This window comes from Pseudorca crassidens, chromosome 20 (assembly GCF_039906515.1).
Source record: "Pseudorca crassidens isolate mPseCra1 chromosome 20, mPseCra1.hap1, whole genome shotgun sequence".
Classification (NCBI taxonomy): Eukaryota; Metazoa; Chordata; class Mammalia; order Artiodactyla; family Delphinidae; genus Pseudorca; species Pseudorca crassidens.
In genome coordinates, this window is record NC_090315.1 from 48,773,592 (window position 1) to 48,799,948 (window position 26,357).

Here is a 26,357-nt window from a genome sequence, read left to right on the forward strand (position 1 = left end):
GACTTTTGTGGTTCCAGTTGAGGAGAAAATGGCAGAAGTAGACTGCAAAGATGAATAGGCATTTACCAATAACTACACAGTGTGCAAACTGAGTGATACGAATGATTCAATAAATACGTTGAACACTTACTATGAGCCACTTCTGGTTTAGGTGCTGGAGATAGAGCAGCACCCACCCTCATGGAGCCTTCATGCTAGTGGGCTGATGTGGAAGTGAGAGCTCCTGGGACCCACATGACACCCACAGCCCTCACTGCTACTTCTTTTATTTATTTATTTATTTATTTATTTATTTATTTATTTATTTGGCCGTGCCAAGTCTTAGCTGCGGCACACAGGATCTTTGTTGCCACGTGCGGGATCTTCATTGCAGCATGTGGGATCTAGTGTCCTGACCAGGGATCGAACCCAGGCCCCCTGCATTGGGAGTGCAGAGTCTTAACCACTGGGCCACCAGGGAAGTCCCCCTCACTGCTGCTTCTTGGAGACTCTGTGCCCTTCATGCTTCTGAAGCAGGGCGACGTTGCCTGAGAAGCACACTCACCAGGCTGTTACCTTCGTAAGCAAACCCAAATTGGCTCTAGTTTTCTGTTTTCCCCATCTTGTTTGACGTCTGCATTTTAAACCACTTTGCTCTCTGCTTGATTCCTTACTCCAGCACTATGTTCATTTCCAGCCAAACTGGAAATAGAACATGCATGTGGGACTGTCTGAAACTGGATCCTAATTATTTATCAAGTTGCCTTTCCTTAGTTTTCTATTCAGTTGGTAGGACCATTTATACATTTTTAGATGTGCTTATCACTGATGTTCTTGGCCTTATTTACAGAAACCATAGGAAAAAACCACATTTTCCCCCTAATTTTTCTGATACTTTCATCTTAGTCTTTCCAAGTGGCATAAGAATGACATCAGTCATAGCAAACAGTTATTTGCTGAGCTCTTACTGTGTACTGAATGTGGGTCAGAAAGCATTTGACCTGCATGATCCCTCGTCAGACCGTAGGAAACTCTTTGGGGCAGGTGCTATAGCATCTCCTTTTACAGCCCTGAAAAGTTACATGGTTAGTACAAAAATATTTTTCAAAAGATATCTCAAGGGGATTCTGATATGTGGTATGTTGCATTACAATTTCAAAACTTGGTTTTCTTATTGTGACTTTTGAGTAGTTTGAGTTAAAACGAGAAATAATATCACACTGGATCAGAACCAGAGTTTGATTTGGCCGTTGTTCTGCCTCGGGCCATTGCTGTTTTCACAGAATAAGAGTATTTCCTTATGCTGTCACTCAAAAGTTAGGAATGGTTTTTCCATCAGGTGAGTTAGATACTTCTTTCCCTGTGGCCTTTCTGGACCTTATATAGATAAGGCGCAGCACTTATCACGTATATTTCAAGATATTTGTGTACATTTTTATCATCTCTCTGAGGTGTGAGCTCCATGCAATCTTAGACCATACCTTTCTTCTTCTCTGAAGCCCAATGCTGGACACACAGTGGCATAAAATGAATGTTAATTGAATCCACAAATTTTAAAAATGCCCTAAACACCCTAGTTTCCTTTAGTAACTAATTATATATTCATAAACTCACTGAAATGATCTTTGAAGCTTGTTTCCAGCTTGTACCACCTTTTAACAAATAGTAGAAATTTCCTATCTGTTGGGTAAAATTGTGCTTTCTTTTATTTGTTGTCAAAATATTTCCTTCAAATTTCCTGGAGTTACAACAACAGCATTTAAAAGCAGTGCATTCCCTCCATCATATTGTTTTTTAATGATTCTTTCACGTTTTTAGGAAGGTGATGTCTGGCCCAATTCATCAGCTGAAATCACTGTGTACTTTAACCCTCGGGAAGCCAAACTCTACCAGCAGACTGTTTACTGTGACATTTCAGGTAAAGACTTCTTCCGTGTGGTAAACTCAGGTTACCAAGTACCTAGAGCATGAAGTGATAAAGTGTGTGTGTGTGTGTGTGTGTGTGTGTGTGTGTGTGTGAGAGAGAGAGAGAGAGAGAGAGAGAGAGAATGTTCGGGCTATGTGCAGTGTATGATATCAATAGGGGAATGATGGAGTCAAGCTAGGCATGTCACACTTCTTTCTAGTACAGATCAAACTTTGAAGTACATTACAATTGTGGTGTGGTGGGTGGGGATGGGAAACCATGGGTCTGGGTTACCCTTTGATTTTTAGAGCAGTAAGAATATTACTTGACACCAATTCTCACAGTGTTATATCACAATGTTATATTTTGTTCTTTTTATAGTATTTGGCTACTTAATATTTTCCTTTTTAAGTTTTTATCATAATAATGCATGCCAAGTGAGATGGGAAGGCAGCCTGGCAGTGGCCAGAGCCACAAGGAGGGTGTACTAGTAGGGTGACAACCTGATGGCTTCAGGAGGTTGGATACATATAGAGGAGTTAAGCAAAAAAGTAAATATATTGAGGATAACAAGAGCCAGTATTTTTCACTCTCGAAGGGAGGAGATACAAATATGGGAAGGAGGAAGCCTAAGATGAGCCCTTTGGTATTGGAATGGAATTGGAGTTATCACTGTGAACTCAGGGTTGCTGATATGCATGGATATAGAAATAAATATAAATATATGTATATGTGTATGTACATACATATGCTTAATTCCTAGCTATGTTCATTGAGATGTCATGGAAGCTTTGAGACCCTAATAGCAATGAGCACAGCTAGCACCCGAAGGCTGGTTTTTAAATCCCACCCTCCACTCAGAAGGAACCTTGAAGAATTGATTGATTCTAGAACTGAGGCAGAGAAAGAGCAAGATGAGCCTGGAACATCCTTTTGTGCTGGAAAATAAGGAAATGTGTAAAGAAAGACAGATATGTCAAAATGACACAGAAGCCGGCAAAGAGACTCTCCCTGACCAAATTTGGAACAAGTCGAGAATCAAAATAAATAATGACACTAATAGATTATAATCAATTGAATAAACAGGAATCTATGAATCTACTCAATAAAATTTGCCATTTGGCAATCATAGTAATAACCAATTCTGGTGAAAATCACCAATGGCTTAAAAACTAATAGGTGAAAGGGAGGTGTGGAACAGGCTTTAACATAGTCTCAAAATATTCTCCCTCAAAATACTTACTAATCATAAAGAGGAGAAAATTAACTTTACACTAAACAGACCTGGTAGATGTCATTTTAGTTACTACCAGCAAATAGAGCAAATCAATATTGTGTATCACCCGCTAGAATGCAAAGAAAACACAGCATGTCTTCAATGATATTAGGACCAAAATACCTAACTTGAGTCTAATAACAAGGAAGCATCAGACTAACCCAAATTGAAGGACAAAACGAGATGACCGGCTTGTAATCTTCAAAAAATATCAAAAAATTTAAGAAGAAAAGACTGAACAACTGCTCCAGATTGAAGGAGACCTGGGAGACATGATATCTGGATGCAACATGTGAGCATGGATTGGATCCTTTGCTACAAAGGGGATTATTGGGCAAAGGATGTATAGAAGTTCTTTGCACTACTCTGGAGGCTTTTCTGTATTTTAAAAATGTTTCAGAATTTTTAGAAAAGCTGATGCCAGTAAATAAGTAAAACATGCATATAGTAATATGAAGCTAAATAACAGTCTGTTTCTCCAGTACTGCTTCCAAGAAGTGCCTTTACGTGTTTCTTGTGGTGGTAATGTCCCTTGCTGATTCTATGCTTGTATGGCTATTTGTTGATTTATCCATTTTATATACTACTTTTGAGTCCTCATTATGAAAGATGAAGATTTAGTTCACCTCTGTCTCCTCTACCGCTTCCTGGGCTTATTGGTTTATAATTTACATGCAATGAAATTCACCCTTTTTTGGTGTACAGTTCTGTGAACTTTGTCAAACCTAAACAGGGATGTAACCACCACCAAAAGCAAGTGTAGAATATCTCCATCACCCCATAACATTTCCTCATGCCCCTTTACAGGCAATTCTATCCCCCACCTTAGCCCCTGGCAACCCAATTATTTTTATTATATTTATTTTATTTTATGAGTTTTATTTATAGCCTTAAATAACTTTTATTTATATACTTAAAACTATATTTTTGGATCCATCAGCTCTACAGTATCTCTGGATGTATAAAGATATTGGAACCCCTAACCTGCCCACTGCAGTTAACCCTATTTCTCCCTCTTCTGTGAGTTATTCTGCTTTGTGTTGTCATGGTTGATAACCACATTCAAGTCTTCTATTTTGTCTACATAAATTTTATACACTGAAGGGTCAAATTGTATTCTGAGATTACATTTTATATTCTGTTGGTTGACTGTTCTGACCCTTAGACACTCAAAGAATGTCCTTAAGGTCTGTATCTTGTAGATTCTCTTTCTTTACTGTCCACCACTTAACTATACCTTGTTTTAGCTTACTTCATAATTGACTTGACTCTTTTGTACAGCTTTTGGTATTTTTCCCCCCTGTGGTTTCTAATTCTTCATTTCTTTATTCCTATCTAATTTCAGAATTCATGTTCTTCTTCTCCTTGAAGACATTTCCTCAGAGCCCACCAGCTTTTTATTCTAATTTAGATCAGTTACCTCCTGCACAGTTTTTATCCAGGAATTTTTCTTTGATTTCCATGTGTGTTCCATTATATCTTTTGACTCTCACTTTGCTCAAGTAACTTCCTCAGAAAAAGTGTATCTAGGTGGGAAACTTTGACCCTTGCCTGCAGGAAAATGTCTTATTCTGCCTCCATACCAACTTGAGAGTTTAGCTGACTGTAGAATTCTAGGTTCAAAATAATTTCTCCTCAGAACTTCGAAGCCATAGTGCCAACTTTATTGTAAAAATCCAGAAGTTTGAAGGCCACCCAATTCTCCTTCCTTTATAGGTGGCCTTGTATTTCTCTCTCATCTTTTCTAGGGTTTTTGTTTTCGTTTTTTTCCTTTTTTTGTACTTGGGGTCTGAAATGTCATGAAGCTGTGTCCAAGAGTGAGTTTTCCTAGTTCGTTTTCTTCAGCTTTCTATGGGCCATTTGAGTCTGGTTACTCATGTGTCCCTTCCAGCTCTGGGAAATTTTTTTTTTACATACTTCCCTCCTTTTTCTTTCTTTTTTTTTTCTTTTCATTTTATTCTTCCGGAAATCTTAACATTCCAAAGTTAGACCTACAGGATTGATTGTCTGTTGTCAAACAACAAGATTTTAATCCTCAAACATGAATAATAAATAATATTAAATGCCATTTAAAGCAATTAAATAAGGATGCCCAGAGAATTACTGACATTTATTAGTCAGAAAAATCCAGGGTAGCAGGTATGCATTCATAGGGTTACTTCCAATGTCTTCTGGTCTGTGGTTATCTGTTTGTATATAAGAATAAGAAAATGAGTTTAATTTTCAGGGTAGCTAGTGCTACTTACTTCTGCTGTTTAATGTGTAGGTCTCCCAGGAATATAACCGTGGTGATTTTAAACTTGGGGGGAGAGTAATAAGAGTACACAATCATTAGTATCCCCAAGTGCAAAAATTCCACTATTCTGCAATATCTTGTTTTCAGTCCATATCTATGGACTGTTTTCAGTCCATATCTGTGCAGTTACTTTTCTCTTTGTGTAAAGGAGTCAGGCAGTCTACAGGGGGCTGCTTAACCCAAGACTCTGCCACCCTCCACCCACCCCAGGTATGTATCCCTTCCTGATGATATTTCCTGCACCTTCCCTGGATGTAACCATCACCTTGACTTTTATGATAGTCATTTTCTTGTTTTCATATATAATTTTACCACCTATGTATTCATCCCTAAGCAAAATAGTGTAGTTTTACCTGTTTTAAAAATTTATATGTTGAAATCATACTCTATGTCTTAAGCTGTTAGCACTAGGAAGATAAAGCCATTCAATAAATACTCATTAAATGAATGAGAAAATAAATGAAAAAAATTAAGGAATGAGTGAATGAATCCTAGTTTGATCTGCTCTCTCCCTTGCCCATGGATGCTAGATTCTCAAGCTGGCCCTAGAATGAATGAAGAATGGACTAGGAGTTTCTGGATTGACAGGTCTGTTTTCACACTTCAGACCAGCATCATCTAGCCCGGACTTCTTTTTTTTTTTTTTTTAAATAAATTTATTTATTTTATTTATATTTATTTTTGGCTATGTTGGGTCTTCGTTGCTGTGTGTGGGCTTTCTGTAGTTGAGGTGAGCGGGGGCTACTCTTCGTTGCTGTGCGCAGGCTTCTCATTGTGGTGGCTTCTCTTGTTGCAGAGCACGGGCTCTAGGTGCACGGGCTTCAGTAGTTGTGGTACATGGGCTCAGTAGTTGTGGCTCGCAGGCTCTAGAGCGCAGGCTCAGTAGTTGTGGTGCATGGGCTTAGTTGCTCCATGGCATGTGGGATTTTCCTGGACCAGGGCTCAAACCTGTGTCCCCTGCACTGGCAGGCAGATTCTTAACCACTGCGCCACCAGGGAAGCCCCTTCCCTGGACTTCTTAATGGATCTGGAGGAAATGTTGGTATATCAGTGTTCAGACATAGGCTGGAAATGGTCCAGTGGCCCCCACATCACAGGAGCTGGGACCTCCCTCCCAACAATGGCTTCCCTGGGATGTTGTGCTTGGCCATATTCCAGGGGGCTGGCTGCTCTCCAGGAGGTTCCCAAACATTACATAACTAATTGCATTTATCTATTGTTTCCTTTGCAATTCTGAATTCTGCCACAGAATTCACATCCTGGGTAAACTGAACGGTGTAATTTTCCATCTCCATGACATTCTTCTTTATTTTGTTAGTGGTTTATTAAAAGATAGGATTGCCAGGGAAGGGTTTTGTTTACATAGTAATTCCATATTGTCTTCCCTGTAAATTCTGTGCAATTCTGTGTCTTTTCAAGGGCTGGTGCTGATTCCTTACTATTATCTTCAAAGGTTGGTAAAACCTCCTGGTTTTAGGCCACTAAGAAATACTTCGTAGGCAAATAGAAAAGCTCCTTCCCTCGTTTTGTTTTGCTTTGCTTTTGTTTTCCTATATGCTTTGAGCATATAAAAGCAAATACATATAGATATGCTTTTCCTCATACCATTTTACATAAATGACAGCATACTTTACACAGTAGTTCTAACACTGCTTTTTAAATATTTCTTAGAGATTATTCCATAACGCTAAATAAAAAGGGGCCATTCTTTTTCATGGTTGTATAGGAATTCTTTGTATTTACATACCACAGTTTGACTTCTCACCTTTTGTCACTGAGAAATAGAACACAGATTCAGAAATGTACATAACGTGTGCTGTGGTAGGCAGAGTAATGGCCTCCCCAAGATGTCCATGTCCCCAGCATCTGTGGATATGTTACTGTGTATATGTTACATTGCATGGCAAAGGGGAATTAGGGCAGAAAATGGAATTTAGGTTACTAATGAGCTTACCTTAAGATAAGGACAATGTCCTGGGTGGCTCAATAATAATCACAAGGGTCCTTAAATGTTCAAGAGGGAGGCAGAAGGATCAGTCTCAGTGTCGGAATGATGCCTTATGAGAAAGACTCCACCAGCCATTTCTGGCTTTGAAGCTAGAGGGCCAAAGAATTCAAGCAGCCTCTAGGAAAGGAAAAGGCAAGAAAATGGATTTTCTCCTAGACCATCCAGAAAGGAACGCAGCCCTGCCAACACCTTGATTTTAGCCCAGTGAGACCCATTTTGGATTTGGACCTCTAGAACTTTTAAGATAGTAAGTTTGTATGTTAAGCCACTACGTTTGTGGTAATTTGTTCTAGCAGCAATGGGGAACTAATACACACACATGTACAGTATAACAAATAATTATAGGCAGGCATTATGTAATTGCCACCAAGATCAATAATAGAATAATTCCAGCCTCAATAAGCCCCCCTGTGTATTCCTTCCCAATCACACTCCCTTCACCCCAACCTCTCCCTGAGATAATCACCATTCTATCCTTCATGATCATTATTTCCTTGCTTTCATTTATAGCTTATACTCCCATGTGTGTATAACTAAACATTACAATTTAGTACTGCCTGCCTTTGGAATGTACATAATTGGAATCAATCTGCGTGTCTCATCCACGTTGTTGCTTGTAGCTCTAGTTGCATTTCATTTTCATTGTTGTATAGTGTTCCATTGTGTGAATGTATGTTCAGAGACAGGAAGTAGCAGGGAAGGCCAGTGTCATTGGTTTTGGGGAGGCCGCTCGGGATGCATGAAATTTAACCCACATCTCCTACAACCTTTTCTTCTTTTGAAAGCTTTTATATCTAGGCACCATGAGTACAGAGATGCACAGAAAGGCATAGAATTGCCCTCAGAAAGGCATAGAATTGAGTGGGGAGAAACTGACACATAAATCAACAGTTACGTAATGCCATACAGTGAATGAATGATAATAGTTGAAAAGAATACAGGACACACAGCTTAGTCTTGAAATATATGTTAGTCAAGTGAAAAAAAGGAGGGGCTGGGCACAAGAAGCAGGGAAACACTTGTGAAAACACATAGAGAAATACTATGTAAAAATATACCATGAGCATGAAATGACAAATAACTGCAAGTTCCTGGGGTGTGAAACAGAGAGAGACAGAGAAACTTGGGAGGGGACAGGCGGGGGCAGGAAATGAAGCTGGAGGCTGGTGTAGTAGGTGGGAACCAGTTCTTGGAGGGCTGCCCTTGTCTGCCCGACTAAGAACCTCAGCCTTCACCCAGAGTGAGTAAGGAATCACTGAAGGGCTCTAAGCAGGGGAGTGATCTGCTCAGACATGAATATGGCAAATACAACATCATTAAAATCTTTTCAGTTAATCTGAAACTGAATTTGTTTCTTCATTTAAAATTTTCATATTTCCTTAGAAGTAGTTAAACCTGTATGTTAGATATTTATAAAGACTTGCTGATAGTTTGATCTAGGTCTCAAAACTGATCTTTCATGTATCTTGACTTAACAATGGAATGTGTAAACACCTGATTTAATCATGAAGATTGCCTTTAAAAAAAATGAAACTCAAAGGGAAACTACACATATTTGGTTTGGATCACCATATGGGAACTTCAAAGGAAGTAACACTTTCTGATTTCAATTGTGAAATATATTGCTAGATAACCTCGTTAATGGGTGCTTCAGAGTCAAATGCAGAAAAGCAGCATGTTGGAAATGACTCCAGACATACCCGCTTCCTTTAAAGACCCAATTAATATGAACCTTATTGTCCATTTTCATTCTGTGCATCATAAGAGAAACATCTGAGTTTTTAGCACAATTTGAGGCTTTTGAGTTTAATCCTAATTAAACTAAAGAATGGAGATTTAGGAAAGGAAAAGCTAAATCACCCCAATCATTAAAAACATTTTTGGATTTTCAGAGTAATAAGTGAGTAATACTCTACATATTTATAAGCTGTCTTTCTCAAAACTCATCAGATTGCAACCTGATAATAATATAAAGTATCTTAGTCCTATGAATGAGAAATTATTTTCTGGATCAACTACTTTAGATTATATTTACTTTAAATTGCATTTTCAGTTATCAAATATTTCAAACATAAAGAAAAATACAGGGAATAATATACCAGTGTCTTTTATACATACCCAAATTTAGGAAAACTTGAACAAATAGAAACGCCCATGTTTTTGGTCAGGAAAATCAATATTATAAATAGGTCAATTCTCCCTGTAAATGCAATGTAATCCCAGTGGTAATATCAGTAAGGTTGTTTTTTTTAATTGGGTGGATTCTAAAATTCTTATGGAAGAAATAAATGAAAGTAGGGTTGCCTAGAAAATTCAACAAGAATACTGTGGGAGGACTAGCTCCACCATATATTAAAACATTAAAACCTATAGTAAATACAGTTGTATGTATGGTTTATGAACATGAAGAGAAAGTAGCCATCAAATCAATATTTATTTTTCTTTTCAACCATCAGCAGCAGCAGCAGCAGCAGCATGTCCTAATCCCCTAAATCCTACCCCCCCCCAAATCCTTATTTCCCATAATATATATTATTTCCCATTTCCTATAATATAATATAAATTTGGATCCCATACCTATACATGGGACTTGGATTTCTCATAGGGGCCTTTTCCCCCTATTCAGATTGCAAGGTAGAGGACAAGCTTCTTCACTGCTCCCTTAGACCAATAGGTAGAATTTTTCTAGTTTCCTTTTTAGAAAGAGGCATCCTTTCCAAGGTCCTAATATATCCTATGTGAGCAAAATAAAAACCCTAATTTGCTTAAGTCACTTTGTTCTGTTTATCTTTTGATGCATAACAAACCATCCTAAATTTAGTGGCTTCAAACAACGAGCAATCACTTATTTTGCACAGATCTGTGATTCAGGATTCAGCAAGGACAGCTCTCTTTGCTCCACATGAAGACAGCTGGACACGCTTGAAGGTCGAAGCTGATTTCATTTTTTAGCTCATCCATCTATATATCTGGCATTTGATCCTGGCTGTTGGCAGGGACCTCAGCAGGTTCTGTTTGCTGGAACCTATCAGTGGCCTCTCCATGTGGCTGCTTGCTTCCTCATAGCGTGAACAATGGACTGAATTGTTGAGATGAGAAATCTACTGCAGTCTTAATTTTAATTTCTTTAGGTTATCTGTCTTTCTGTCAGATTGATATTAAGAATTACTTTATGCTTTGATGTTCTACAGTTTCACTGAGATGGATTTGCCTTTATCCTACTTGATATGCTTTTTTAATTTAAGAACCTTTAATCGATTCTGGAAAATTCTCAGCAATTATCTCTTCAGTGTTATTTTCATCTCATCTCAATTTTTTCCTTCTGTAAATTCTTTTAGATATATGTCTTTCCCATGGAATTGCAGAGTCTTTTAACTTCTCCTAATATATTTTTGATTTCTTCATCTCTGTATGATACATTCTGGGTTTTTTTTTTTTCCAAGATCTTTCTTCTAGTTGACTAATTCTTCAGCTATTTCTACTCTGGTATATTTATTCAGTTTTTATTTCATCAACTTGATTTTTCAGTTTTAGAAATTCTGTTTGGTTTTAATACTTTCATTTTTGTCTCCTTCAAATGGTTTCTCTTTCTTCATTTACCTCTTTAAAGATTTTGAGAATGCTATGTTAGAGTTTATTTAAGACTATTCTATTATCTCAAGCTCTTGGGGTACTAATTTGCATGTTTTCGGTAACCACTGATTTTCCTCATGTTGATTCTTCAGATGGCTTGAAATGTTTGTGTTGTTAGCTCATCTTTAGGATGTGCTATGGAATGAATGTTTGTGGCCCTGCCCCCTTGCCCCAAAATTCATATTTTGAAACATAATACTCAATGTGATGGTATTTGGAGGTGGGAACTTTGGAGGTGATTAGGTAGAGGGCAGAGCGTTCATGAATGTGGTTAGTGCCCTTTATAAAAGAGACCCCGGAAAGCTCCATTGCCCATTCTTCCATGTGAGTGAGAAGACAGCATCTGTGAAGCAGGAAGAGGGCTCTCACCAGACATTGGATCTGCCAGCACCTTGATCTTGGACTTCCCGGCCTCCAGAACTGTGAGAAATAAATGTTTGTTGTTTAAGCCACCCAGTCTGTGGTATTTTATTACAGCAACCCAAACAGACTAAGACAGTATGGGTACTGGATTCATGGAGGTGTTCCTTCAGAACAATTTTTTATTTCTTCAAGACTTTACAACTTTTATTTTCACAGCTTCTGATTCTTTCACCTATAATATAATATAAATTTGGATCCCATACCTATACATGGGACTTGGATTTCTCATAGGGGCCTTTTCCCCCTATTCAGATTGCAAGGTAGAGGACAAGCTTCATCACTGCTCCCTTAGACCAATAGGTAGAATTTTTCTAGTTTCCTTTTTGGAAAGAGGCATCCTTTCCAAGGTCCTAAATTTATGCAGGGATCGAAGTTCAGTTCCTCATTCCCAGATAGGAACAAAGCCATATGCCCTATTTCTATGAGGGTGTTTAAACTGAAGCCATTAGACCATAAGGCTGTATGTACTTTAAAAATCTCTGAGTTCCCTTTTTATTTCTAGCCCCTGGTGTTTTCCTTTCTTTCTTTTGGGCTTGGATAAGTATTAAAACTATATGTTTGTCATACTTTTAATAATTTTTTTGTATTTGAAGTGGAAGGATGTGTTGAGTCAGCTTACCCTGCCCTGTTGTCGGAAGTTAATATAGTTAACAATGTTCATATCTTTCTTGAGGTAATATCCTTAGAGAATCTGCATAGAGTCACTCTGGCTGCTCATTAAAAATGTAGGTTCTTGGGTTTCACCTATGTTTTTTGAATTAAAATCTGTGGAGATAGTGCTAAAGAATATTTTGACAAGGACTGAAAATTAAGTGTGTAACAAGGTTGCAGGATACAAGATTTATATAGAGAGAAATCAGTTATGTTTCTAGACAATGAACAATGGAAATTGAATTTTTAAAAAGCAATATTACTTATAATACAATAACATTAAGAAATGTGAACTACTTAAAGATAAATTTGACAAAAGTTGTGGAAGACCTGTACACTGAAAACTATAAAACATTGCTGAGAGGGCTTCCCTGGTGGCACAGTGGTTGAGAGTCTGCCTGCCGATGCAGGGGACACGGGTTCGTGCCCCAGTCCGGGAAGATCCCATGTGCCGCGGAGCGGCTGGGCCCGTGAGCCATGGCCGCTGGGCCTGCGCGTCCGGAGCCTGTGCTCCGCAACGGGAGAGGCCACAACAGTGAGAGGCCCGTGTACTGAAAAAAAAAAAGAAAAAAAAAACCACATTGCTGAGAGAAATTAAAAACCTAAATAAATGGAGAACTGTACCTTGTTAATAGGTGGGTAAATTAAATATTAAGATGTCATTTCCCCCCAAAATTCATCTTTAGATTCAATACAATTCCAATAAAAATCCAAACAGCTTTTTCTTGGTAGAAATTGACAAGCTCATTCTAAAATTCATATGGAAATGCAAAGAGTTTAGAATAATCCAAACAACTTTGGAATAGAAGAACAAAATTGGAAGACTACTATGACCTGATTTCAAGACAACTTCTAAGCTACGGTAGTCAAGATAATCCAGCATAATATCCCCAACTAAAAATTCTTAACTTAATCACGTCTTTTGTCATATAATATTCACCTTTTTTGCCATATGAAATAATACTTATAGGTTACAGGAATTAGGATGTGGATATCTTTGGGGGCCATTATTCAGCCTACCACAGATCCTATGTGGGCGCCCAGTTGTTTTAGCTCTTTATACTGTGTGGTCCACCTTTCTGTACTGATTTTCAACACCTGCTCTGTCATAAGTCAAATCTGCATATGTGTGCATTTATTCTGAGTTCTGTATTCTGTTTCCTTAGTCATTTTGCACTTTCTGCCCCAAGACCACACTATCATAATTACAATAGATTTACAACAGACTTTAATATATGAAAGGGCAAGTCCCCTCAGTTTATTTTTCTTTAGTAACGTCTTGGTTGTTACTGGCCCTTTGATTTTACACTTAAATTTTATAATGAACCATCAAATTCCTCCAAATTTTACCTGCTGGCATTTTGTTTAGTAGAGCATTAAAATTATATAGATCAGTTTGAGGAAAATTGACAATTTTATAATATTGAGTCTCCCATTTCAAGAACATAACCTAGTTCTCCATTTATTTAGATCTTTCCTAATATCTTTCAGTAAAGTTTTACAGTTTGTTCCTTGAAAGTCTTAAGTATATTTTGTTAGATTTACTTATAGGTACTTTATATTTTTGTTGCTATTGTAAAATTAATATCTTGAAAATTAATTTTTTGACTTGCTGTGTATAGAAATGCAGTTGACTTTTGTATTTGATTTGGTAACCATCATTCTTTATCTTATTAATTTTAAAAAGTATTTATAGGTTCTTTAGGATTTTTCAGGTAGGTAGTCATAAAATCTGTGAATTATGACCATTTGTTCTTCCTATTTATACATCCTCCCCCCCTTTTTCTTGTCTTACTGCACAGGAATGGAGCTCAAGTATCATATTGAACATCTAATATATATATCTTAGATGGCAAGTTTTTGAAAGCCCATGGTTACATTTTCTGGTATTTAATGCAATATGATCTATTGCATTCACAGATTTTAGGGCTGTGAAAGGGGTTCTATAGTACATCTCCCTGCTTCTCATGTGTGAAACCAGGACACTGTAATCATAGATGAGAAGCTTCCCTATTTTAAAAACATTTTAATATTTTGCTTTTCTAATAAGGAATCTGACCTTAGAGCTTACTAGTTCTTTCAAGCTTGTCCATCTTGCTGCCTTTTGCCAAAATCCCTGCTTCAAAAATTTTGTGGAAACATAGCATTTGTAATGTAACACTAAAATTTAGACTAACTCTTACAAACACAAGCCTGGGTATTACTTTACTCCTATTCTGTCCTGGGTTAGGGAAATGGCTAGCTACAAATAAGAAAGTCTCCTTTGAAGTAATTAATAATTCCCAAAGAAACATTGGCTCACTGCTTTTGTACAACACATCTCCTTTTCTCTCTTTTTTTTTTTTTATTAAGGAAGGCAGTCAAGATAACAGATTGGGAAAGCTTTAAGCCTGACAGTTATAAATAGTCTTGCAGTTTATTCCACAATGTATTTGCAGTTCTCTTCCTTTGCCGTTCTGAAAGTTGGATCTCTGTCAGAATACTTTTCTCTTGACCAAGGAGTACAAATCATTGCCTTCAAAACAGGTTTGAAGATTAAAACTCTAAAATAATGGAGTAGGTTGATAAGGTTTGGGCTCTCTGAGAATTTTACTGATGCTCTAGAGTGTTGTCAAACCAACACTGATCTTTAGAGGAACTTCTTTCCCAGGGATCACATGGATTGGGAGAACCCTTTGAATAAATGAGCTGTTTCCAGATATTGCTAAGATTGCTCTTGTTTCTTGTAATCAAAGCAATACTTGCCTAATGACCACTGTGTTGCCAAGCACTAGAAGGGACCCAGAGACAAGTATTCTTGTCTTTAAAAGGACAGTCATGGAGAGGAAGCATTAAAGATACAGACGCTGAATAGCAATAGAAGACAGTGGAACATAAAATGTCACAAGGCATTATTATGATGATAATAAATTAATATTATTAATAACAACCAATAATATCACTTGGTTGTTCAAAATGTATTTGCTCTAATACTGAAAATTACATCTAACAGAGCATCAAAATAATTTTGAATGTTCAAAATGTTACACACAGAGCAAATACACAATTTTTCCCTAAATAACTTGAAATTTTAGTGGTGCAAATTTAAGGAAAACCTATTAAATTATCAAATATTTTCGAGTATTGATTTTTGAGGGAGAACATGGAAAGACAGAAACCATTAAAACTGTTGATGTTTTTGTGTAAATTAGTACAACCATTCTAGAAGACAATATGGCCATAGCTATCAAACTGTCAAATGTATATCCTTTTGTTCTGGCATTCTACTTCCTATAGTGGTGGGCTGGGTAATTTAACTCCCTTTCTCTCTCTCTCTCTCTCTCTCTCTCTCTCTCTCATACACACACACACACACACACACACACACACACACACACACAGAGCAACTAAAAGAATAAAAGAACGAGACAAAATATATTTTTTAAACTCGTTAGAAAGCAAAAGAGAGCTTCCAGGACAGTGAAGGATTTGGGGGCCAAGATCCAGGAGAAGAAAGAAACCAAAACAGTCAGATTTGGGGGGCTTCTTTATCCTTAGTGACACTGACTTTTTGGGAGATACTGCAGAGACTGAAAAATTAAGCAGAGTTAAGGAAGAAAACATAGAAGTTCATGGGATGCCCAAGGAGAAAGGGCCCTAGAAATCCCCCATGCTTGAGGGTGGGACCCAGTAAAGTGGGGACTAGAAATAAGACTAGAAGTAAGTCCTTATAAGAACTAGAGCTCAGCTTTGGATCATTTTTCAAGCATAGATTTGATTAAGACTGTTCTCCACTGGGGTTCCAAGAGTATTTAATCCCTAATGTTCTAAGGTATCTCTTATATATGAGGAATTAACTTCTCTTCTATATGTAGGATAGTACTAGCTACACACCCTTCTTGGGAGAATTGAGAAAATAGTCACTCCAGTGATTTGCTGCAGGGCTTAATTCCGTCACAGAATCTTCAATGGTTAGATTAGGTTATCTGGGATCACTAATATCCCCTAGTCACCAGCCAGAACCTGGAAGAAGATAACATCTTAGTGTTTCAAATTAAATCTACAGTTTTTTATATACACTGATCAGCACTCAATCAGAAATAACCAAGTATATGAGGAGGTAGCACAGTCTGATAGAACACCAAGATAAACAATAGGAGCAAACCCATAGAGAGCCAGGTGATAGAATTTCCAGACACAGATTTTTTAAAATGTTCTTACTAAAGATAATATTGAGCAGAGACCTGGAAACTACAAAAAAATCCAATAGGAAGTCTAGCATGGAAAAGTTATGATGACAAATTAAGAACTCAGTAGATGAATTTAATAGCCTGTTAGGTATGCCTAGAGGTAGAATTTGTAAACTGGAAATAAGATAAATCAAAGAAAATAGCTACACTAAAGCATATAGGGACAAAATGCAGGAAAGAACATAAGAACTGAGTGGAATGTGGTAAAAAGCTCATATACATGTGCGTGTGTGTATATATATACACTATATATATATATATATAAAGAAATGGGAAAATTGAGCATAAGCAATATTTGAAGAGATAATGACTAAAAAAATTTCCAAATTTGATGAAATACATTCATCCACAGATTCAAAAAGTTCAATAAACCCTAAGAAGGATAAATGCAAACCACACTTGGGAACATTATAGTAAAACTGCTGAAAAACAAAGACAAAAGGAAAATCTTCATGCAGTCAGAGGAAAAGATGTATTATCTCAAATGAGCAATAAGACTATAAACTAAGCTCTCAACAGAAATGGTGGAAGACAAGAAACAATAGAATGGTATCTTCAAAGTGCTTAAAGAAAACATAGGAAAATTGATCATAAATGTACTAAAGGATATTAATTACATTGTAATTTGTTGTAATGAAAATTTGGAAGCCACTTAAATATCCAATAAGAAGGACTGGTTAAAAATATTTACTACATCTTTAGGTGATGATACGTAAAAATGTTCCAGATGTATTGTTAAGTGAAAAAAAGCAGGCTAAATGTAATTTATAGCAGATGCTCTCATTTACATTAACAATTCTTAAATATGATTAAATGTGGAAGGATTGGCACCAAAATGCTAACAGTAGTTATCTTTGGGTGGTGGAATTATGATAAAATTTCTACTTTCCTTTTAATATTTTTATAATGATCACATATTATCAGATGCAGATACATACCCCATTTTAAAAGGGAGACAAAAGCAGTCAGTACTTTAAAGGCTTGTGCTCTGTATTGACCCTGGGTGCGTTGTGGCTGTGTAGTAAAGGATACTGTTTAGTGGATTCCATTTCCTCTGTATGAAAGAAGCTGCAAAGTGAGGGTCAGGTAAGACTCCTAGACTCAGATCCCTTAATGCCCTGGCTTTTCCTAAATCTAGGGAAGATCAGTGTGAACAAGGTCTCTTGGAGCCCCGTGGCAGCGCTCATCTTATGTCATTCTTCTCTGATTTAGAGAAATTATTTTCCTTTATAAAAAACTTAAGGATACAGTTAAGATTGGGTTAAATTTTTTTAATTGTTTTTTTTCTGCTAAAATGTCAGCCTAGATTGCAATATAAGCTTTTCCCTAAAGTTAAGAAACTAACCAGTATTCTTGTTTCTTAAAGATAAGCTAAATCTTCAGCATTGGTTAAATTACACTCCCTCAGTCCATTGTAGGGAGTTGTTGCAATAATCTTGACTGCTTACATTAATAAGAGGTTGTGGGTAATCTGGGGTAATAAAGCATCACTGAGGGTAATAAAGTCTGAATTGTTTTTACAGGCCGAGAGATCCGTCTGCCCCTGCGAATCAAAGGGGAAGGAATGGGACCAAAGATCCACTTCAACTTTGAGTTGCTGGATATTGGAAAAGTTTTTGTTGGATCTGTACATTGTTATGAGGTAAGCACTAGAATTGTGCATTGAGACGCAAAAGTACTTGGCTTTTTTTGTTTTATGTGTGTGTTTTTATTGATAGAAAATTTGTGACATCACGTTTTTTTCCATTACTCATACCTATTCAGACCCCAAACAATCGAACTCCTCCTCCTCCCTCCCAGCCTTGTTGAGGGAAGCGACTTTTTCCATCCTTTTCAGCCTCTCTAGCTTTATAAAAAGCATCAAAGTCATAAGTTAATTGGTTTTATCATCATCATTTTGTAAATTGCAAAGGGGGACACTATAAATACGTCTCCCCATCTATTTAATGCTTGATCTCTGACAACATAAATCCTACAGATCAGAGGATAGAGAACCTTTTACATTTTCCAGAATGTCCTAATGAGGGTAGCTGTTTTCACACTTCAGAAGTTTCTCTAATTTAAAATTTTAATTAATTTTCTCTGATTTAAAAACCAATCGTCCTGATTTCTGGAAGAGATCTCCCTGCTTTGTCTTTCCAGTTAAATAGAAAATGAATTTTTACATGATGTACCCATGGGTTCGTGAGGATCAAAGTTACTTCAGTGTCACTTCATCACTAAATTCATATCCAGGACACTTGTTTACACTATATCAAACTATAACCATTGAAAGTTTATTGTAGAAAGATTCCTAAATTGTAAGTGTTTATATTTCTATAGAGGTAACAATAAAAGCATTTATTTAATGAGTGACAAATAGGTGTCAAGTTCCATGCCTTATTATGTGTGCATGCCTACGTATGTGTGTGTGATTTCTAACTCTTACAGAACTATGAGTGGTGGGTTTTACTGTACCTGTTTCTACACATGAGAAGTATGAGGCACATAGTGGTTAATTCAGTCAACATCCTCACCCTTCATGTATGTTGAGCACATATGCATTAGTTCACTTGGTCCTCACAAAAACCCTATGAAGAAGGCACAACGACTATCCCCATTTTATAGCTGAGGAAGCTGGGGCTTAGAGGAGTTTTACTAGTTAAGGTAACCCTACATACTGTAACAAATAAATACAATAGTATTTTGTTCCTAACATAAAGTCTCAGACAAGCTTGGTCATCAGCAGATGGCTCTCCTACCGCAGAGGATCAAGAACTCAGCCTCATTCTATCTCATGGTGCTCCAACCCCTAACATCTGAGTTGCAAGATTGTAGTCTCACATGTATCACACTGGCAGTAGGAGAAAGGCATGGAGGGATGCACATGAGAGGTTTTGTTTTGTTTTTTTTTGCGGTACACGGGCCTCTCACTGCTGCGGCCTCTCCCGCTGTGGAGCACAGGCTCCGGACGCACAGGCCCAGCGGCCATAGCCCACAGGCCCAGCCGCCCCGCGGCATGCGGGATCCCCCCAGACTGGGGCAGGAACCTGCATCCCCCGCATTGGCAGGTGGACTCCCAACCACTGCGCCACCAGGGAAGCCCCACATGAGAGGTTTTTATAGGAGGTAGTAATGGAGGTCGCACGTATCACTTTTGTTCATATCCTGTTAGGGTCTGTAACTGCAAGGCTGGCTGGGAAATGTAGTCTAGCTATAGGCACAGGAAGAAGAGGATATGGGTTCAGTGAATGGCCAACCTGACTCTGCCACATTTGTTAAGTAACTTGGCAAGGTCACACAGCCTGTAAATGTTAGTGAGCCCCAGGGTAGTAGGGCCCTACATTGTGTGGGAAGAGAAAGCCCTTTGCTGGCTTTTCAATCCCTTGGGCTCTCATTATGGGCAAATCTGGTCTACAACCAATTCAGCTCAGCCTAAGCATGGGAGGTAAGTGCCCAATTGATGTTGAGAGCTTCCTGGAGTGTCATTTGTCCTCACATTCATTAGACTTAACTATGGGCCAAATGGGATGATTTGAAAGGTAAATAGAGATGTTAATGTCATGGAATATACATAAGATGAGATGGAATATACGGAAGAGCATAACTTAAATGAAGTAATCACTCACATGACTAACATAAAGTGAAAAGTGGCACAGCTACTATGTTGCATTGTCCTGTATTGCATTCTGAAAAAAATGGTCACTTAGGGAGGGAAAAGAAGGTATAAGAGTTCTTATTAAACTAAATTGTTCTTATTAAGTTGATGCTCTGCCTGTACTTTATCCAGTGCAAATTTCCCTCACACCTTATAGACTGTGTCTTATGGATGCCACATTGGAAAAGAACCTTTAGTTCTGGTGCAGAATTGTTATCGAGCCCAAGCTCGCTCTGCTGGCTATGCAACAAGGCAATAAATTGGGAGACAAGGTGTTGAGGCAAGGAATAGTGACTTTATTCAGAAAGCCGATAGACCGAGAAGATGGCAGACTAGTGTCTGCAAAAAACATCTTATTGGGGTCTGGATGCCAGTTTCTTTTATAGGGCAGAAAAGGGGAGGAGGTGAGGAAGTAAAGTAAAAAGGCCATTAGTTTTGCAAAATATCTCTGGTTGGGCTTGGCCAGCATCAGGGAGGGGATCTGTTAATTTCCTCTTTTCTGCAGCCATTCACAGGTGGGAAGGGTCAGATTGTCTCCCTGTGAGCTGAACAAAGGCACTTTAGTTTAACATTCAGGCAGAGGGGCAGGGTGCCCTGAGGCAAGCCATTATGTATGATTATAATAACAAAAGCAATGAAAAGCAAAGGTTAAATAAAAGAAACAGATCTAACATGGAGTCAGATTTTGCTCTTCCCTGTTACAAAATGGATAGGGTTTCTCTGAATGTAATAATAATTTCTTACAAATTTTAACAGAAGTGTCCTTGAGACCATCACTTCCCACCCTCCCATAATTGAACAGTAAAGCAAACCACAGCCAGCTAAGTAAGTGTTAAATGAGGTGCTGCATCAGACTGGACAGTTTTGAGAGCTGTGCAGTGGCAGAGAAGGACATAGTAAGGTGCTTCTTAGGGGAATATTTTGCACTCTCTGCGTATTTAATGCTGATGCCTCATTGCATCTCTCTTTCAATTTATTACATTACCTACTTGAAACAAATTTGAGTAACTAGCTATTGCTGTTAGTCATTGCTGAGCTTAGCAGATACATGAAGACTAACCCCCAAGAGTATGCTATTCCCCAGTGTAATTTGAAGGAAAACAAATGAGAAGTGAAGTTCTACTATAAATTTTCCCCACTCCAAGGAGTTGAACTGCAAGGGTAAGGGCATTACTAGTAATCACAAGGTGTCAGAACTGTATTGTCAAACAATTTGCTGGATTCCGTATACATAAGTAGTTGCTGGTTTGTCGGGAGAAGAATGAAATGCATATTCTCGAAAATAGAGGAACTGGCAACTTATAGAAGATCTGGGTAAAACAAGAAAAAAGGCAATCCATGCACCAGCTCAGAGAGAAGTACATCTGTCCTTCAGTTACCATTAACACCTTTGAGTTGCCTTCAAGTTATCACTAGTGCATATCAGTTGCTTCTTAAGCACAGGTAAATCTTAAACCCATTCTGCTTAGCACTGGGGACATAAATAGCAATCACTGTCTTTTATGAGCACTCTTTGTCATGCACTATTCTAAAAGTTATGCAATTTAATAAATGTCATTTTCACAGCATCTGAGAAGTTAGTAATACTTACATTTTTTTAAACATCTTTATTGCAATATAATTGCTTTACAATGGTGTGTCATAACAAAGTGAATCAGCTGTACATATATCCCCATATCTCCTTCCTCTTGTGTCTCCCTCCCACTCTCCCTATCCCACCCCTCTAGATGGTCACAAAGCACCGAGCTGATCTCCTTGTGCTATGCGGCTGTTCCCACTAGCTATCTGTTTTACATTTGGTAGTGTATATATGTTCATGCCACTCTCTCACTTCGTCCCAGCTTACGCTTCCCCCTCCCCATGTCCTCAAGTCCATTCTCTACAGCTGTGTCTTTATTCCTGTCCTGCCCCTAGGTTCTTCAGAACATTTTTTTTTTGATTCCATATATATGTGTTAGCATACAGTATTTGTTTTTCTCTTTCTGTCTTACTTCTGAACATTCTATTTTTAGTTTTTTAAGGAACCTCCATACTGTTCTCCGTAGTGGCCGTATCAATTTACATTCTCACCAACAGTGCAAGAGGGTTCCCTTACTCCACACCCTCTCCAGCCTTTATTGTTTGTAGGTTTCTTGATGATGGCCTTTCTGACTGGTGTGAGGTGATACCTTATTGTAGTTTTGATTTGCATTTCTCTGATGATTAGTGATGTTGAGCGTCCTTTCATGTGTTTGTTGACAATCTGTATATCTTCTTTGGAGAAATGTCTGTTTAGGTCTTCTGCCCATCTTTGGATTGGGTTGTTTGTTTTTTCGATATTGAGCTTCATGAGCTGCTTGTAAATTTTGGAGATTAATACTTTGTCAGTTGCAAATATTATCTCCCATTCTGAGGGTTGTCTTTTCGTCTTGTTTATGGTTTCCTTTGCTGTGCAAAAGCTTTTAACTTTCATTAGGTCCCATTTGTTTATTTTTATTTCCATTTCTCTAAGAGGTGGGTCAAAAAGGATCTTCCTGTGATTTATGTCATAGAGTGTTCTTCCTATGTTTTCCTCTAAGAGTTTTATAGTATCTCGCCTTACATTTAGGTCTTTCATCCATTTTGAGCTTATTTTTGTGTATGGTGTTAGGGAGTGTTCTAATTTCATTCTTTTACATGTAGCTGTCCAGTTTTCCAGCACCACTTATTAAAGAGGATGTCTTTTCTCCATCGTATATTCTTGCCTCCTTTATCAAAGATAAGGTGACCATATGTGTGTGGGTTTATCTCTGGGCTATATATCCTGTTCCATTGATCTATATTTCTGTTTTTGTGCCAGTACCATACTGTCTTGATTACTGTAGCTTTGTAGTATAGTCTGAAGTCAGGGAACCTGATTCCTCCAGCTGCATTTTTCTTTCTAAAGATTGCTTTGGCTATTCGGGGTCTTTTGTGTTTCCATACAAATTGTGAAATTTTTTGTTCTAGTTCTGTGAAAAATGCCAGTGGTAGTTTGATAGGGATTGCACTGAATCTGTAGATGGCTTTGGGTAGTAGAGTCATTTTCACAATGTTGATTCTTCCAATCCAAGAACATGGTGTATCTCTCCATCTGTTTGTATCATCTTTAATTTCTTTCATCAGTGTCTTATAGTTTTCTGCATACAGGTGTTTTGTCTCCTTAGGTAGGTTTATTCCTAGGTATTTTATTCTTTTTGTTGCAGTGGTAAATGGGAGTGTTTCCATAGTTTCTCTTTCAGATTTTTCATCATTGGTGTATAGGAATGCAAGAGATTTCTGTGCATTAGTTTTGTATCCTGCTACTTTACCAATTTCATTGATTAGCTCTAGTAGTTTTCTAGTAGTGTCTTTAGGAATCTCTATGTATAGTATCATGTCATCTGCAAACATTAACAGCTTTACTTCTTCTTTTCCGATTTGGATTGCTTTTATTTCTTTTTCTTCCATGATTGCTGTGGCTAAAACTTCCAAAACTATGTTGAATAATAGTGGTGAGAGTGGGCAACCTTGTCTTATTCCTGATCTTAGTGGAAATGGTTTCAGTTTTTCACCATTGAGAACAGTGTTGCCTGTGGGTTTGTCATATATGGCCTTTATTATGTTGAGGTAAGTTCCCTCTATGCCTACTTTGTGGAGGGTTTTTATCATAAATCGGTGTTGAATTTTGTCAAAACCTTTCTCAGCATCTGTTAAGATTATCGATCATACGGTTTTTATCCTTCAGTTTGTTAATATGGTGTATCACATTGATTGATTTGCATATACTGAAGAATCCTTGCATGCTGGGATAAACCTCACTAGATCATGGTGTATGATCCTTTTAATGTGCTGCTTGATTCCGTTTGCTAGTATTTTGTTGAGGATTCTTGCATGTGTGTTCATCAGTGATACTGGCCTGTAGTTTTCTTTCTTTGTGACATCTTTATCTGGTTTTGTTATCAGGGTGATGGTGGCCTCGTAGAAGGAGTTTGGGGTGTTCTTCCCCCTGCTGTATTTTGGAAGAAGTTGAGATGGATAGGTGTTAACTCTTCTATAAATGTTTGCTAGAATTCGCCTGTGAAGCCATCTGGTCCTGGGCTTTTGTTTGTTGGAAGATTTTTAATCACAGTCTCAATTTCAATGCTTGTGATTGGTCTGTTCATATTTTCTGTATCTTCCTGGTTCCGTCTCAGAAGTTTGTGCTTATCTAAGAATTTGTCCATTTCTTCCAGGTGGTCCATTTTATTGGCATATAGTTGCTTGTAGTAATCTCTCATGATCCTTTGTATTTATGCAGTGTCAGTTGTTGCTTCTCCTTTTTCATTTCTAATTCTGATGATTTGAGTCTTCTCCCTTTTTTTCTTGATGAGTCTGGCTAATGGTTTATCAATTTTGTTTATCTTCTCAAAGAACCAGCTTTTTGTTTTATTGATCTTAGCTATTGTTTCCTTCATTTCTTTTTCATTTATTTCTGATCTGATCTTTATGATTTCTTTCCTTCTGCTAACTTTGGAGTTTTTTGTTCTTCTTTCTCTAATTGCTTTAGGTGTAAGGTTAGGTTGTTTATTTGAGATGTTGCTTGTTTCTTGAGGTAGGATTGTAATGCTATAAACTTCCCTCTTAGAACTCCTTTTGCTGCATCCCATAGGTCTTGGGTCGTCGTGTTTTCATGGTCATTTCTACCTAGGTATTTTTTGATTTCCTCTTTGATTTCTTCAGTGGTCTCTTGGTTATTTAGTAGTGTATTTTATAGCCTCCATGTGTTTGTATTTTTTTACAGATTTTTTCCTGTAATTGGTATCTAGTCTCATAGCATTGTGGTCGGAAATAATACTTGATATGATTTCAATTTTCTTAGATTTACCAAGGCTTGATTTGTGACCCAAGATATGATCTATCCTGGAGAATGTTTCATGAGCATTTGAGAAGAAAGTGTATTCTGTTGTTTTGGGATGGAATGTCCTATAAATATCAATTAAGTCCGTCTTGTTTAATGTATCATTTAAAGCTTGTGTTTCCTTATTTATTTTCAATTTGGATGATCTGTCCATTGGTGAAAGTGGGGTGTTAAAGTCCCCTACTATGATTGTGTTACTGTTGATTTCCCCTTTTATGGTTGTTAGCATTTGCCTTATGTATTGAGGTGCTCCTATGTTGGGTGCATAAATACTTACAATTGTTATATCTTCTTGGATTGATCCCTTGAACATTCTGTAGTGTCCTTCTTTGTCTCTTGTAATAGCCTTTATTTTAAAGTCTATTTTGTCTGATATGAGAATTGCTACTCCAGCTTTCTTTTGATTTCCATTAGCGTGGAATATCTTTTTCCATCCCCTCACTTTCAGTCTGTATGTGTCCCTAGATCTGAAGTGGGTCTCTTGTAGACAGCATATATATGGGTCTTGTTTTTGTATCCATTCACAGTCTATGTCTTTTGGTTGGAGCATTTAATCCTTTTACATTTAAGGTAGTTATCAATATGTATGTTCCTAATACCATTTTCTTAATTGTTTTGGGTTTGTTATTGTAGGTGTTTTCCTTCTCTTGTGTTTCCTGCCTAGAGAAGTTCCTTTAGCATTTGTTGTAGAACTGTTTTGGTGGTGCTGAATTCTCTTAGCTTTTGCTTGTCTGTAAAGGTTTTAATTTCTCCGTCAAATCTGCATGAGATCCTTGCTGGGTAGAGTAATCTTGGTTGTAGGTTTTTCCCTTTCATCACTTTAAATATGTCCTGCCACTCTCTTCTGGCTTGCAGAGTTTCTGCTGACAAATCACCTGTTAACCTTATGGGGATTCCCTTCTGTGTTATTTGTTGTTTTTCCCTTGCTGCTTTTAATATTTTTTCTTTGTATTTAATTTTTGATAGTTCAATTAATGTGTTTTGGTGTGTGTCTCCTTGGATTTATCCTGTATGGAACTCTCTGTGCTTCCTGTTCTTGATTGACTAGTTCCTTTCCCATATTAAGGAGGTTTTTAATTATAATCTCTTCAAATGTTTTCTCAGTCCCTTTCTTTTTCTCTTCCTCTTCTGGAACCCCTATAATTTGAATGTTGGTGCATTTAATATTGTCCCAGAGGTCTCTGAGACTGTCCTAAATTCTTTTCATTCTTTGTGCTTTATTCTGCTCTGTGGTAGTTATTTCAACTATTTTATCTTCCAGGTCACTTATCCGTTCTTCTGCCTCAGTTATTCTGCTATTGATTCCTTCTAGAGAATTTTTAATTTCATTTATTGTGTAGTTCATCATTGTTTGTTTGCTCTTTAGTTCTTCTAAGTCCTTGTTAAACATTTCTTGTATTTCCTACATTCTATTTCCAAGATTTTGGATCATCTTTACTATCA

General features: G+C 37.5%; 1 protein-coding gene across 1 annotated transcript in view; it reads left to right on the forward strand.

The window, feature by feature from the left end:
* The window catches only part of HYDIN (HYDIN axonemal central pair apparatus protein), a 433,808-nt gene that overhangs the window by 168,931 nt on the left and 238,520 nt on the right, over positions 1–26,357 (forward strand). The window contains exons 11-12 of the mRNA XM_067720656.1: positions 1,798–1,897; positions 17,925–18,043. Of these exons, the coding sequence (XP_067576757.1) occupies positions 1,798–1,897; positions 17,925–18,043 (219 nt within the window). The remainder of the gene's footprint in view (positions 1–1,797; positions 1,898–17,924; positions 18,044–26,357) is intronic.